This window comes from Bufo bufo, chromosome 1 (genome assembly GCF_905171765.1).
Source record: "Bufo bufo chromosome 1, aBufBuf1.1, whole genome shotgun sequence".
Classification (NCBI taxonomy): Eukaryota; Metazoa; Chordata; class Amphibia; order Anura; family Bufonidae; genus Bufo; species Bufo bufo.
The window spans coordinates 445193654-445208746 of record NC_053389.1 but is presented as its reverse complement, the minus strand read 5'-3'; the positions used below and the strand labels follow the sequence as shown (position 1 = coordinate 445208746).

General features: G+C 51.3%; 1 protein-coding gene across 1 annotated transcript in view; it reads right to left on the bottom strand.

Moving 5' to 3' along the window:
- The window catches only part of WASHC4 (WASH complex subunit 4), a 119250-nt gene that overhangs the window by 41896 nt on the left and 62261 nt on the right, over positions 1–15093 (bottom strand). Inside the window, 1 exon segment of the mRNA XM_040408075.1 lies at positions 10439–10546. Coding sequence (XP_040264009.1) covers positions 10439–10546 — 108 coding nt within the window.

Sequence of the window (15093 nt, the reverse complement as noted above, 5' to 3'; positions counted from 1 at the left end):
GGAAATTGTATCTGGCAAACTGCAGTCGGCAAGAGTGCAAAGGCCGGTCCCAAAAGGGAGTGATGCCTAAGGCCGTACCTACTTCAGAGAAGCAGGACATACCCTATAATCCAGCAGGAACGCAGGAGGTCCACCTAGTGAAAGGGAAACATGCACAGGGTTATCCTAGCATTAAGTGAGTGTGCAATAATACACCCAACACTGACTTAGCGAGAGTGCAACTACTCTGCCAATGAAGGGGGACATGTACAAGTCCAGCACAGCCATACAAGGACAGCCGTGAATCTCATGAGCGTGCCAAATTCTGCCCATGGAATGTGGGGTGGTCACGCACAAGGCCAGCACCGTATCCAATGGGAGTGCAAGCGTTCCACCCATGTTAGAGGGCCATGCTCATGGCCAGCAAGGTATCCGGTGAGAGTGTAGCATGCCGCCCAGAAAAAAAGGGGGGGTAATGCACATGGCCAGCATCTCATCCAGGGAGAGTGCGTGCACCCGCCATGTGTGGGAGTCATACACATGGCCAGCAACGTACTGGTGAGAGACAAACACAGTCAGTGAGAATGTGTGTATGTCACCTGAGGAAGGAAGGCATGCCCATGGCAGGCAGCGAATCCAGCGAGAGTGCGTACACCGCCCACGGAAGAGGGGTCATGCATATGGCCGACAGCGGATCCAGCGAGAGTGCAAGCACCCCGCCATGTATGGGGTACATGCACATGGCCAGTAACGTACCTGCGAGAAAACAACCACAGACAGAGGGATGTATGTATGCTGCCTGAGTCATGCCTATGGCCGGCAGCGAAACCAGTGAGAGTGCAGCATAGTAACATAGTACATAAGTACATCATAGCCCATCAGAGAGAGTGCAGCATAGTAATATAGTACATAAGTACATCATAGCCCATCAGAGAGAGTGCAGCGTTCCGCCTATGGAAGGGGGTCGTGCACATAGCCAGTACCGTATCCGGTGAGAGTGCAGTATTCCGCCAAAAAAGGGGGGTCATGCACATGATCGGCAACTAATCCAGTGAGAGCGCTGCGTTCCGCCCATGGAAGGGGGTCACGCACATGGCCGGCAGTGAATCCAGTGAGAGTGCAGCGTTCCGCCTAGAGAAGGGGGTCGTGCACATGGCCGGCAGCAAATCCATAGAGAGTGCAGCATTCCGCTTAAGGAAGGGGGTCGTGCACATGGCCAGCACCGTATCCGGTGAAGGTGCAGTATTCCGCCTAAAAGGGGGTCATGCACATGGCCAGCCGGCAGCCAGGGAGAGTGCAGTATCCCGCCTAGGAGGGGGGGATGCACATGGCAGGCACCATAACTGGAGAGATGATGAATGCTGCCTACGGAAGGGCCGCATGCACTTGGCCAGCGCCGTATCCTGGAAGAGGGCAGGAAAACCGCCTAAAAGGGGAAATGCCCTAGCAGCGACGCAGGTTGGGAGCGCAACACTATGCCGCCTGTGGAAAGAGGGCATGCAGACATGCAGCACTACTGATGAGGCTGCAGCGTCCTGCGCAGTCCAAAAGAAATCTGTTATTATTATATATATATATATATATATATATATATATGTATTTATTATTATTTCTTTTTTTTTTTTTTTTTATTTATTTTATTTTTTTTTTAAAACACAGCCTCTCTGAGGCTAAAGGGGGCCACCATATAGGGGCACAGTAGTCAGGAAAAGAAAAAAGGGGGGCCAGCCATATAGGCCCATTGGGATCCGGCCTGTACCCAAAGGGTTAACATGGATCCGGCCTGGAGGGCGGCGCTGCGATCCCCTGGGGGCGGAGGAACCTCCCGGCGGGAAGAATTCGCGCCTGGAGAAGTTCCCGCCCCCTCCACCAGAGGCCGGAATTTTGCGGCCTAGTAGGCCGTGAAGCCGGGGTCTAAATTTTGCGGCGCCCGGTATGTACCGCCGGGACCTGAGGCGGAGCGGCGCATCAAACCGGCCGCGGGTGCCCACCCCGCGGGCCGGTCGGAATTGCGGCCCAGCAGGCCGCGAAGGCTGGGCCAAAATTTGCGGAGCCCCACCGACCGGCACCGACGGTCGGCCGGGGCCTGCTGGGCCTAGAAGTCAAGCCCAAAGCCGGCCGCGGGAGCCCACCCCGCCGGCCGGAAGAGTCAGGGGCCCAGAATGGCGGCTTGCCGGCCGCGGGAGCCCACCCCGCCGGCCGGAAGAGTCAGGGGCCCAGAATGGCGGCTTGCCGGCCGCGGGAGCCCACCCCGCCGGCCGGAAGAGTCAGGGGCTCGGAATGGCGGCTTGCCGGCCGCGGGAGCCCACCCCGCCGGCCGGAAAAGTCAGGGACCCGAAATGGCGGCCTAGCAGGCCGCGGAGCCTGGGCTAAGATTTTTGCGGCGCCCGGCCGCACCGGAATACCAATGTCGGCCGGAGGCGTCAGGAGCCTCAGGCCTGGAGCAACACTCCGGTAGGAGATGTAGGGGGGGACCCAGAGACCGGGTGCCTGTGGTGATAGAGAAATAAACTATGTTGCCGCTTCTGTAGCTGGCTGTGGAGACAGCCACTGGCTTCATATCTATGGGAGCCAGGCAGGGGGGGGGGGGGGGGAGAAGGAGATTGCCGCTCTGCGGCACCCCAGGGCCCAGCATAGATCCAGCAGGGGACTAGAGGCCCAGTATGGGGGTAAGGCACGCAGGAGACCAGGGTGGGGGGGTGGGGGACGTAGGGCTGGAGAAGCCTCTCTCTTACCACAGCCGTCTTCACCCTCGGTCCATTCCAGCAGGGTCGCCCCTTCAGCTACTGGCACCGTAGTGGCAGGACGCTGGAAGAGGGACTTGGCGTGCGGGCGACCCTTGCGCTGGCGGGATGTAGGGGAGCTGGGCTGCCCTGATCCACCTTGTCTTCTGTGGGGGAGGCAGCAGTGCGGGTGACCGGCACTGGCGCAGCTCAACCCCGGGAGAACAGAGAGGTCTAGTGCGTCTCTGTTATCCCTGATGATCTGGAACAAAAAGAAAAGAAAAAAGTAAAAATCTAAAATTTAAACAAGGAGAAACCAGCCCTGCAGAGCAGGGAGTGTCTTGCCTCCTTGGACACTAAGCAAAAAACTGGCAGTCTCTCTCTCCAGGCTGAGGGTATAGCTGTGGAGGAGGGGCTTAACAGTCTTCACTTAGTGTCACGCCTCCTATGGAGATGAGCTATACCCAAGGTCTTCTGTGTCCCCCAAGGAAACTGGGCGAGAAATATATTTTGTCCAAAATATTTGCATTAAAACATTTCATTCAAAAGGCGTCCATAACCTTTAAGAAAATACAAAAAACCTTCCAAACCTAAGAAAGATTCAGCAGTGGTCAAAGTGCACAGACCAGATGTGCACTTCCATTTCTTAGTACAGAAACCACTTTAAAAAACAATATTAGATTGGGAGACTCACAGAGTAAGGGTCCATTCACACGTCCGTGGAACGGGTCTGCATCCGTTCTGCAATATCCGGAACGGGTGCGGACTCATTCATTCTCAAAGGGGCAGGAATGGATGTGGAGAGCACACTAAGTGCTCTCCGCATCCGCATTTCCGGAGTGCCCCCCGATCTTCGGGTCCGCAGCTCCGGAAAAAAATAGAACATGTCCTATTCTTTTCCGGAATTGCACACAAGAATAGGCAGTTCTATGGGGGTGCTGGCCGGGTGTATTGCTGATCCGCAATACACTATGGACGTGTGAATGGACCCTAAAGCTGGCAGCATCCGTGAATATACAATCTGACCACCGCTGCAGTATGCGCTGGTGCTATAATAATTCTTTATTACCAACTACATTTCCAAGCTCATGTAAAAAATGGATTTTTTGTACTCACCGTAAAATCCTTTTCTCGTAGTAGGCATTGGGGGACACAGCACCATGGGTATATGCCCAGCTGCCACTAGGAGGCTGACACTAGAAACAAAAAAGTGTTGGCTCCGCCCAGGTGGGCTATACCCCTCTGCAAGAGCCGAGATACACCAGTCGGTACAAAAGCAGTAGGAACGCCATACACCTGAACAAACAGAAAACTGAACGCCAACAAGTCTTCAACTGGGGAAACCCAACGACCACAAATCGCCGGGACCACAACAAGAAGAAACTCAGTAAGAAAATGGGAGGGATCTGTGTCCCCCAATGCCTACTACGAGAAAAGGATTTTACGGTGAGTACAAAAAATCCATTTTTCTCGTGCATGGCATTGGGGGACACAGCACCATGGGACGTCCCAAAGCAGTCCCTGAGGGAGGGAAGAAGAACGCCATGTCGCCAATCTAAAGCACAGCTGCTTGCAGAACCTTGCGCCCCAGGCTAGCGTCAGCGGAAGCCAGAGAATGAATGTGATAAAACTTAGAGAAAGTGTGAACTGACGCCCAGGTGGCGGCCCGGCAGACCTGGGAAGCAGATGCCTGATGACGCACCGCCCAGGAAGCCCCAACTGCCCTAGTCGAATGAGCGGTCAACCTGGAAGGGGGAGCACGGCCCTTTGCGATATAGGCCTCCTTGACAGCCGACCGAACCCAGCGAGAGATGGTAGCCTTGGAGGCAGGCAAACCCCTACGAGGACCCGCCGGGACCACGAAAAGGGAATCCGAACGACGGAAAGGTTCCGTGAGGCGAAGGTACAGGCGAAGGGCCCGAACAACGTCAAGGCAATGGAGGGATTTCTCCCTAGGGTGAGAAGGATTAGGGCAGAAAGAGGGAAGGACGATCTCTTCATTGATATGAAACGAGGAGACCACCTTTGGAAGAAAAGAGGGAACGGGACGCAACACCACCTTGTCCTGATGGAAAACCAGGAAAGGCGAACGGCAAGAAAGCGCCGCCAGTTCGGAAACCCGGCGGATGGAGGTGACTGCCACTAAGAAGGCCACCTTGAACGAGACAAACGACAGAGAGATCTCTGCCAAAGGCTCGAAGGGAGAAGACTGAAGGGCGCCAAGGACGAGATTCAGGTCCCACGGCTCCACTGGAAAACGAAAGGGGGGGGCTCGGCGAGCGACACCCTGTAGGAAAGTCCTAACCTGAGCCCGCGAGGCCACAGGACGTTGGAAAAGGACTGAGAGGGCCGAAATCTGTCCTCTGAGAGAAGCTAGGCGAAGACCCTTCTCAAAACCGGCCTGAAGGAAGGCCAGAACGTTAGGGACGGAGAAATGAAGAGGGCGGAAGCGCCCAGACTCGCACCAGGCAAAATACGCTCTCCAGGTCCGGTAGTAAATACGGGCTGACTGGGGTTTGCGAGCGTGAAGCATCGTCTGAATGACAGAATCCGAGAGGCCACGGGACTTCAAGACCGCGGTCTCAACGGCCACGCCGTCAAACGAAGCTGAAGTAAATTCGGGTGGTACAGAGGACCCTGAGAAAGGAGATCGTGGCGCAGAGGAAGTCGCCACGGAGCGTCGGCGAGCAGAAACACTAGATCTGCGTACCACGCCCTGCGGGGCCAATCCGGAGCCACCAGGATTGCCGAAACCCGGGCTGCCTTGAGACGCTTGAGCACTCGGGGCAGGAGGGGAATGGGGGGGAACAGGTACAGAAGGTTGAACTGAGACCAAGGCAGAACTAGGGCGTCTACCGCGAAAGCCTGAGGGTCTCTGGACCGCGCGACATAGCGCGGAATCCTGTGGTTGAGACGTGACGCGAAAAGATCCACGTCCGGAGTTCACCATCGGTGACAAAGTTGGAGGAACACCTCTGGGTGAAGAGACCATTCGCCCGGGTCGACTAGCTGACGACTGAGGAAGTCTGCCGCCCAATTGTCGACCCCGGGAATGTGCACCGCGGAAAGGACGGGAACGTGGAGTTCCGCCCAGCGCAGGATATGGGAGGCTTCCTGCAAGGCCATCACGCTCCTGGTGCCCCCTTGGTGGTTCAGATAAGCCACGGCGGTGGAATTGTCTGTTTGAACCCGGACCGGGAGACCGCGAAGACGTGGGGTCCAGTGAGACAGTGCCAGGAAAATTGCCCTGAGCTCGAGTACATTTATCTGCAGGGAGGACTCCTGAGCAGACCAAAGACCCTGGACTGTGAGAGAGTCGAGGACAGCTCCCCAACCCAAGAGGCTGGCGTCCGTCGTGACCACCCGCCAACTGGGGGGAAGAAAGGAACGGCCCAGGGACACCGTCCGAGGAAGAAGCCACCAGGAGAGGTCCTGGCGAAGCTGGAGAGGGAGACGAACCAGGCGATCGAGACCTGCCTGGGACTTGTCCCACCTGGATAGAAGAAACAACTGAAGGTCCCGGGAGTGGAATTGGGAATAGGGAATGGCTTCGAAGGAAGCCACCATCCTCCCCAGGACGCGCATACACGTCCTGATAGTCAGGGTGGACGGGCCGCGGAGAAGCGTCACCCCCGCCTGAAGGGAGGCAATCTTTTCTGGGGGGAGAAACACCCGCCCGAGGCGAGTGTCGAAAATCATGCCCAGGAAGGGCATCCTCTGGCATGGGACGAGGGAGGACTTGGAGTGGTTGACGAGCCACCCGAACTGGGAAAGAGCTGAGAGGGTGATGTGCAGGCTGGACAGGTTGTCCTCCAACGACGGGGCCCGAATCAGAAGATCGTCTAGGTAAGGTATCAAGGCGACCCCCCTGGCACGAAGAAGGGCCATGAGAGGCGCCAACACCTTGGTGAAGACCCTCGGAGCAGAGGCCAGGCCGAAGGGCAGGGCTACGAATTGGAAATGAAGAGAACCTACCGCGAAGCGAAGGAACCTTTGGTGGGAGAGGGCAATGGGGACGTGGAGATAGGCGTCCTGAATGTCTATGGACGACAGGAACTCGTCCGACTCCAAGGAGGCGATCACCGACCGGAGGGATTCCATACGAAAGTGACGGACCCGGACAAAGCGGAACAGCGCCTTCAGGTCCAGGATAGGACGGAGCGAACCGTCCTTTTTGGGAACCGTGAACAGATTCGAATAGAACCCCCGAAAGCGTTCTGACTCTGGAACCGGAACGATGACCCCTAGAGAGCGAAGGGAACGAATGGCCTGAAAAAAATCTTCTGCCCCGGAGGGGGACCTGGGGGGCGACGTCAGGAAGAACCGTCCCGGCGGAAGATCGGAAAATTCGATCCTGTATCCGGAGGAGACTACCTCCAGAACCCAAGCGTCTTCTACACTTGCTTGCCAGACGTCCTGAAAGGCGAGCAGACGCCCTCCCACCTTGACGGAGTCATGCGGAAGGAGGTTTAGTGGACTGGGGGCGAGCAGGTTTGGGCTTGGCATGCCAGGAGGGCTTGGTCTTAAAGGAAGGCCTGGAGGCCTTCTTGTCAGATCGGGCAGGGGGGGCCCGAAAGGACCGAAAGGACTGCGCCCGAGAGGACGACCCAGGAAAGCGACGGCGGCGAGGCTGATTCTGGGGAAGAAGAGAGCTCTTACCGCCAGTGGCCTCCGAGATGAGCTCCTCCAAACGCTTCCCAAAGAGCTTCCCGCCGAGAAAGGGAAGGGAAATCAGAGCCTTCTTGGAGGCGGCATCTGCCGCCCAAGAACGAAGCCAGATGGTGCGGCGGATGGCCACAGAGTTAGCGGCCGCACGGCCGGATCGGCGGGCCGATTCCATAGAGGCATCGCAAAGAAATTTGGACGCCTGATAAATTTGAGAGGCAAGCACTGCCAGTTCCCCTTGATCAGAGTCTGGGGGTAAAGCGCGAACAAGCTGTTTTGCCCAGATAGCGCAGGCCTTAGCCACCCAGGAGGCGGCAAACGCAGGACGGATGGCAGCACCCGCTGCGATGAAAACAGACTTGGCCAAAGAGTCGACCCGTTTGTCAGCGGGATCCGACAAGGAAGCCGCGTCAGCCAGGGGAAGGGTAGTAGCCTTCGCCAGGCGAGCAACCTGAGGGTCTACCTGAGGAGGAACCGTCCAAGTATTGACAGATTCCTCAGAAAAAGGATAGGGGACGTCAGAGGCCTTGGTAAGATGAAGGCACCGATCAGGATGACGCCACTCTTTAGCCAGAAGTGCGTCCAGATCCTCGTGATTCGGGAAGACCACAGTGGAACGCCTAGTCCGGCGGAAGGACACCGACTCCAGGGAGGAGGAGGAGGGTACGTCCTGCACATGGAGCGCGTCACGGACGGCTTTGATGAGGTCCTGAATGGCCGCAGACATCGCCGAGCACCGCTCTGATTCAGAATCAGAAGCGGAGGAGTCCCCAGGAACGGCGGAAGCGGCTGAAGAAGAAATTTCGCCCGACTCAGACCTAACCGGGGAGTGATCCGGGGTAGCTGAGGAAGAATGGGACCCAGCCGAGGCTGTGCGAGGTCGCTTGCCGGACCTCGTACCAGAGCGGGAACGGACATCCCCGGCGGGGGGGTCCCTGCCCGAGGCGGCCGCAATCTGAGCGGGCAGACGGTCCAAGGACTGCGCTAGGGATTGGGAGAGGCTGGCAAGGTTACCTATGGCCTGGGACAGGGTAGCAGCCCATTCCGGAAGGACCGACAAAGAGGGGGCCGCAGGGGCGGACTGGGTGGGCCTGGGGGGAAGGCACTGCACGCAGAGAGAGGAAGACTGACCGCATGGGAACTTCCTATTACATACGGAACAGGCGTAATGAGTGGAAATAGCGGCAGGGGGAGTGGGGGCCCGACCAGAAGAAGACATGAGGGCGATGGAGGAGCCTGCAAAGCAAAAAAGAGTCAGCCAGAGGCTGCCTACCAGACCCAAGGTGCTGTGTCCCACAGAAGCACGTCCAGAGAGCCGAGGCGCAGGAGAAGCAAGATGCGACAGCTGCAGGCAGGACAGGAACCGGTAGTCAAGAAAGACACGCCCCCCCCAGCAGCCCGCGCTGGTGCTGGATTGGTTGGAAAAAACGCGGCTCCCAGGGCACCGCCCACAAAGGGGAGGGAGGAGAAAAAAGCCCGGGAAGGCAGAAGGCGGAGACGAAGCTCCGCCCCACGTGACCTGCGGCCTAGGCTGGAGAAAAGCCGGGGCCTCGAGTAGAAAAATGCTGCCGGAAACGGACGCCCGCGATCGCGGTAACGCCCGGAGGCAGCAGCAGAAGCGGGGACGCAGCACAGATTCTCTGGGAGTGCGGGGGCCCCGAAGGCCAGGAGTTAGCCGGAAGAAACCCGCAGGTACGGGAAGGAGCCGAAAGAATCGGCCGTCTTAAAGGGCCAGGCCCTAGAAACGAGGGTGCCCCAAGGAAGTTTTCCTCCGCAAAAAGAATGCCCAGGCAAGCGTGCAGTGCCCCCAAGAGCCATCAGCCTCCCTAAACTAAAAAGGGGGCCAGGACAAGAGGTGGTTGTGGTGGGTGGAGGGGGTGGGGGTGGGGTACCGCCATACTCACCTTCCGACGTTTTCAGGCGCAGCAATAGCCACCCCCTCGGCGGACTCAACACGGGAGCCGTGGGTCCGCCGGAATTCCGCTGCAGAAGCAGATAGTGGGGACTGGGTGGCTGCCGGGTACCTGAGTACGCGCCCGCAGGGGGGCAACTAAAGTGGAACACGATGGAGCCACCCCTGCGTCCTGAAGAAACCTGTACAAAAAAGGAGAAAAAAATAGAATAAAATAAAAAATAAAATTAGCAGGATGACCTGCAAAACAGGTCATGTCTGCCTCCTACGGACACTAGAACTAGACTGGTGTATCTCGGCTCTTGCAGAGGGGTATAGCCCACCTGGGCGGAGCCAACACTTTTTTGTTTCTAGTGTCAGCCTCCTAGTGGCAGCTGGGCATATACCCATGGTGCTGTGTCCCCCAATGCCATGCACGAGAAATCCTGTCGTTAACTGCATCAGTCACCACATACAAAATTTTTATTATTAATGCCCTAGAGGTCATGAAGATTAGAAACAGTGTTATCTACTATTATCTTTTTGTGTTGTGTTGGCTGCTTTTTAGCGCTGTTAAAAAGGGCACACATATGACTGCAGTCTAGTCTAAGGTCTGTTTCACACGAGCGAGTCCATTACGGGAATCACGCTCCGTGTGTGTGTGTGATCCTCCGCTCTGGACTTGCAGGAGCGCACGGCATTATCATGATTTATAATGCTATGTGTCTCTGCATGACCTTGTTTCCACAGAATCATAGCGACATAAAGCTGTCAGTATGATTCTGTAGAAATAAGGTCAAGCAGAGACACATAGCATTATAAACCATGATAATGCCGTGCGCTCCTGCAAGTCCACAGAGGAGGATCACACTCACACATGGAGCGTGATTCCCGTAATGGACTCGCTCGTGTAAAACAGCCCTAAAAGGAGACACAGGTAGCTTGAAATTCCTCAGAGGCCCAGGCTTTGGCCTTCTCTCCCATACTTTACACTGGCGCTCATTCTTCAGATTGACTGTGTATAGGCACAAGTCAACCATAAACTCACCAGTAGGTTAGTGCATTGGCAGCTGATCTTTTACAGACTATAACTATAAAATACAAGCACCTAAACAACAAATGAGAAGACACACAAAGGAGCTTCAATGATGAAGAGTCTAAGGATCGTAAAACATCTTACCTTTGCAACAGCGATGGCAGCAAGTGCTTGATACTGAAGGTGTTGGGCGATGTGACAAACAGAATCCGCAACAATCGTACTTCTTCTATGGAAAGTGTGCTCTATAGCCTGGAAGCAAACAGACGTGTTACTCGCAGTACCGGAAATGAAAGTAAAAAAATATTAAAAACAGTAAAATAACCATAAAACACATAAGACGAGGATAACATGGTCCAACTATGCTACAAGCTAACCTGGGCTCAACTAAAGTCACTATGGGTAATCAAACAACGCAAAATCTGTAACGATATCGTAACTGCACCTTTATCATGACTTAATGCAATGACCTGATGACCATGGTCCACTATATAAGGCACAAAGCTGCTGGTACAGGTAGATGTTAGTACATTCATGAAAACAGTGACCGGGCATAGAGACTATACTGCAGTCCTACAGCTGGTACCAGCAGGCCCCCTGCCATCCCAACCCATGGAACAAATGTTACACATGGATCGCAGCCCCTGGTCCGATCACTATTATCATATTTGCATATTGCAAGTGGCATGGACAGAATATGGCAGCAATAATTAGAATTCCTTTCCACACAGTTGCACATGTACTTCTCATGAGATCAGATGTTAGAATGGGGTCATTCCATGTCAAGTGGACCAACTTAAAAATCCGATCCTCTCCAAATTGAATACAATTTTGCACAGATGTTCCCTGGGGTCCTAAATGAAATCTTACAATTTCTTTCATCTGGGCCTCTGTTGGTTCCAGAGTTTCAGGCAGCTGATGATGGACCAGCTGTAATGGGCTGAATAACCCAAGGCACAGTATCTTAAGTAGTTAAGTTGGAGGCTGAAATTTCAAATTTTAAAAAAAAAAAACTTTTTATTGAAATATAACAAGCGAAGATTGGCATGTTACATACATTATACTGATAAATTACAAGCTCAGTCACAGATTTACATACAGGACTGGTGGTGAGTCACATATAGATCACTTCAGATTACACTATCATTTCACAGACGGTCTCTCTGCCATCCATCTGAGAGCAACTGCCTTCCTAGCCATGAAGAGTCTCTCTCAGAAAGATACAGTTATGATGTGTTAGCGCCTCGTCATCAATTACTCCCAGGAGGCACTTTTTAGGACACAGCTCCAGGTCTCCTGGAATCATAGAGGATAGTACTGACACTACCTCTCTCCAGTAGTTCTGAACATAGGTACATTCCCATATCAGATGCCAAAAGCCCACACCTGGTTGTGCACACCTGTGGCACCCGCTATGCGTCAACCTGCCCATCTTATATAGCCTGACCGGAGTGAGGTAGCTCCTGTAAAGTATAAATAACTGAATAAGTCTATTGTTAAGGGAGGGTGATAACTCATTCCATTCTTCTGTAGTGAGGTTTGTGATGCACTCCCTCCATCTAGTCTTCGCCAGCAGAGAGCTTGAGCTCATTTTGATATTCAAGAGGTGTGTATATAAGGCCGATATCATGCCACTAGGGCCCTGGCTTTTCAAAATGCCGATGAGAGGGTATTTTGAAATGGATTTCTTCAAGGATCTCAGTTGTGATTGAAGTGTGTGTCGCAGCTGCAAGTATCTAAAAAAGTGAGGGAGCACCACACCCACCTTCGTTTGAAGCTGAGTAAAGGAGAACAGAAGCCCATTCTCATAGAGGTCTTTCAGCGTGAGTACGCCATACCCTTGCCAAATACCCTTCCACTCACACTGCATCAGCATAGGAAGTGTTGGATTATCCCATAGTGTCATCTCATCCGGAAGGTCAGCATACTGTTAGAGCTTTGCAGCCTTCCAGACCTGATGTGCTAACTTATGGATAGGCAGTGGATGCCCAGAGATTACTGTTAGGTCTTCCAATACAGGCCACAAACTAAATAGCTGCAGATAATATTTTAGGTAGTACTCTGAGTTAGGGAGCTCTACACGTGAAACCCACGGTGCCAAGTACCTCAAATGCCCGGCTAAAAAGTACAGGTGTAAATCTGGAAGGGCTTCCCCTCCCTGTTGCCAGCTCCTTTGCAGGGTCCCCAGTGCCAGTTTCCTTCTCTCTTTCCCCCACACAAAAGGAGGCCATTAAAGAGTGTAGTCGACTAAAAAGGTTTCTGGGGACTGGGGTACACGCGTGTTCAAGTAGATACAAGACTTTAGGCAGTAGTATCATTTTGATCAAATTTAGCCTCCCATGACAGACAACGGTAAGGTTTTCCAGGACCTAAATTTGTCTACAAAATGAGCCTCTAAGGGAATTATGTTTCGGTCAAGAGAGAGGCATGGGTCCCTTGTAATGATGACCCCCAAGTATTTGAATTGATCAACTACCATGAGGTAGTGGAATACAGAAGGCCACCCTGCAGACCACAAGGGCATAAGGGCCGACTTGGTCCAGTTAATACGGAGACCTGAGTAGAAACCAAAGTGCTCAATAATGTCTATTACCCTCGGAAACGATGATTCTACCTCATCCATATAAACAATTAGGTCATCTGCATAGAGACCAATCCTCTCTACCCTATTACCCAAGGAGACCCCTTTAATCAGCGGGTCCCGCCGGACTCTAAGTGCCAGATGTTCTATTGCTACCGCAAATAATAGGGGAGATAATGGGCACCCCTGCCTAGTTCCCCTGTTCAATGGAAATGTCAGAGATAAAGACCCATTAACTAAAATATTAGCAGTAGGTTTAGCATATATTACAGAAATCCACCGTATAAATACAGGGCCAAAGCTTTCTAAAGCTTGCAATAAATAGGGCCGCTCAACTGAGTCAAACGCTTTGGCCGTATCTAAGGCTGCTAGAGCCCATCTTTTATTCCCTGCGTAGCCTATTTGCGTGACAACCTGCGCTCTCTGTATGTTGCTGGAAGTGGAACGGCCTGGGATGAAGCCCGACTGGTTTTCATGTATTATGGAAGTTATTACCATATTTAACCTGTTGTGCATTTTCATAAGTGTACAATGTATCTGATGATACTATATTCAATATGGATGATCATTGCCTTTAATAACATGTGATCAGCATGAACCTGAAAAAAACCAAGATGGGTTCATAGCAAGTTCAATGTGTTAAAAGTGAATATATAGAGAAGACTATACTTTTATTATTGTTTAGAGACATGGATTTATCTACACAGGTTTCTCTAAACTTGTCTGTCTGAAGAACAATGGGTGTTTCATGGCTAAACCATGATCTGATAAGAGACGTCCATAAAACACATCTGGTGTGGAACAGATATCTATTCATATATTCGCATATAGATATATTCCTGTGTGCATTTATTTAGCGTTTGAACTTATTAATGATTCATATATACTATGTGATATTGATGTATTATAACCAAATATTATTAATGTATCTTTATATGTCTATATCTCACTGAGAGGGTATATTCTAGGGGATATAAAATGTGTTTAAGTGGAAATTTCTTAAATAGGGTTTATTTTAGAGGAGCTGATGTTATTTCAAACATCATTACTCAATAGCTGAAGACAGTTAAGGTATACAAACCAGAAAAACCATCATTACTCCTATCTGCCCCATAAATTCAGGGATTAGGAAAACTTCTGATACCGCCAGTCAGTCTGAGCAAAGTGTCAGAAAGAGCCCCTCCTAATTGATTTAAGGTGTGAAAGGGCAAAGTTTAAGTAGTAATAAAACAAGCAATATAATATGTTAATTCTTAAAATATTCAAAATTGTTATATGATACAACAGTGCCATCAAGTGGTAGATGGGCAGAAGTTTCCTAGGAATGTCAATTAGTGACATCATCCCCATGTTTAACATACGTCACACCCACCTTATCTAATTGGTAATCCCTATTCCAAGAGGGGATGGGCATAGATAAGGATGGGGGATATCTGATCCAGTTTTTGGGAGAGAAAAAACACACTTCTTCACAGACACTTCACAAACTTCACAAAAGGAAAAACTTCACAAGGACTTCTTCACAACGGAACTCTTTACAAAGATTTATTCATCAGCATCACTTCACACGTCAGGAACATACCATAGGACGGGACATATCTGAACCTTGGAAAGATGAGTCCATTCTAAAAGCTCTTTATCCCAAAGCCAGGGGTAATGTATAATCTATTTCATTTGCAGTAATTATAAATCGCTCCAATTGGCATATAGTTGAGACCCCATTATTAGTGGGTCAATATTGTTAAAACAATAATTTTATGGGAAATTTTAATGAACGTGCACATCATTATAATTCCTGTAATATTGATATCAGAGTGAAATCTCTGATCGGATATTATTATCCGTAGTTAGGCCAACGGGCGTATTTATAAGGTGTCTCTTACTGCCATATTCTTTGATTGAGCATAAGGGATTTTCCACAGATTCATTTCTATTGTTTTGTTGTTATTGTTACATTATAATATTTTAATAATCGGTAATAATTTGATAATAATTTGAATAACATTGTATTGTACTTGGTGTACTAAATTAAGTGAGCATCATCTTGTGGTCAATTTTGATATTATCCTTATATTCATTTGTATGCCATTTTTACTGCATGTATTTATTTGTAATAAATTATATTTTATATAATTAATTGCACCCTGTTTCATTATCTGCACAAATTAACTTTAGATCTCATCAATAAAAGAACTAGCGTTTATATGTCCGCCAATAA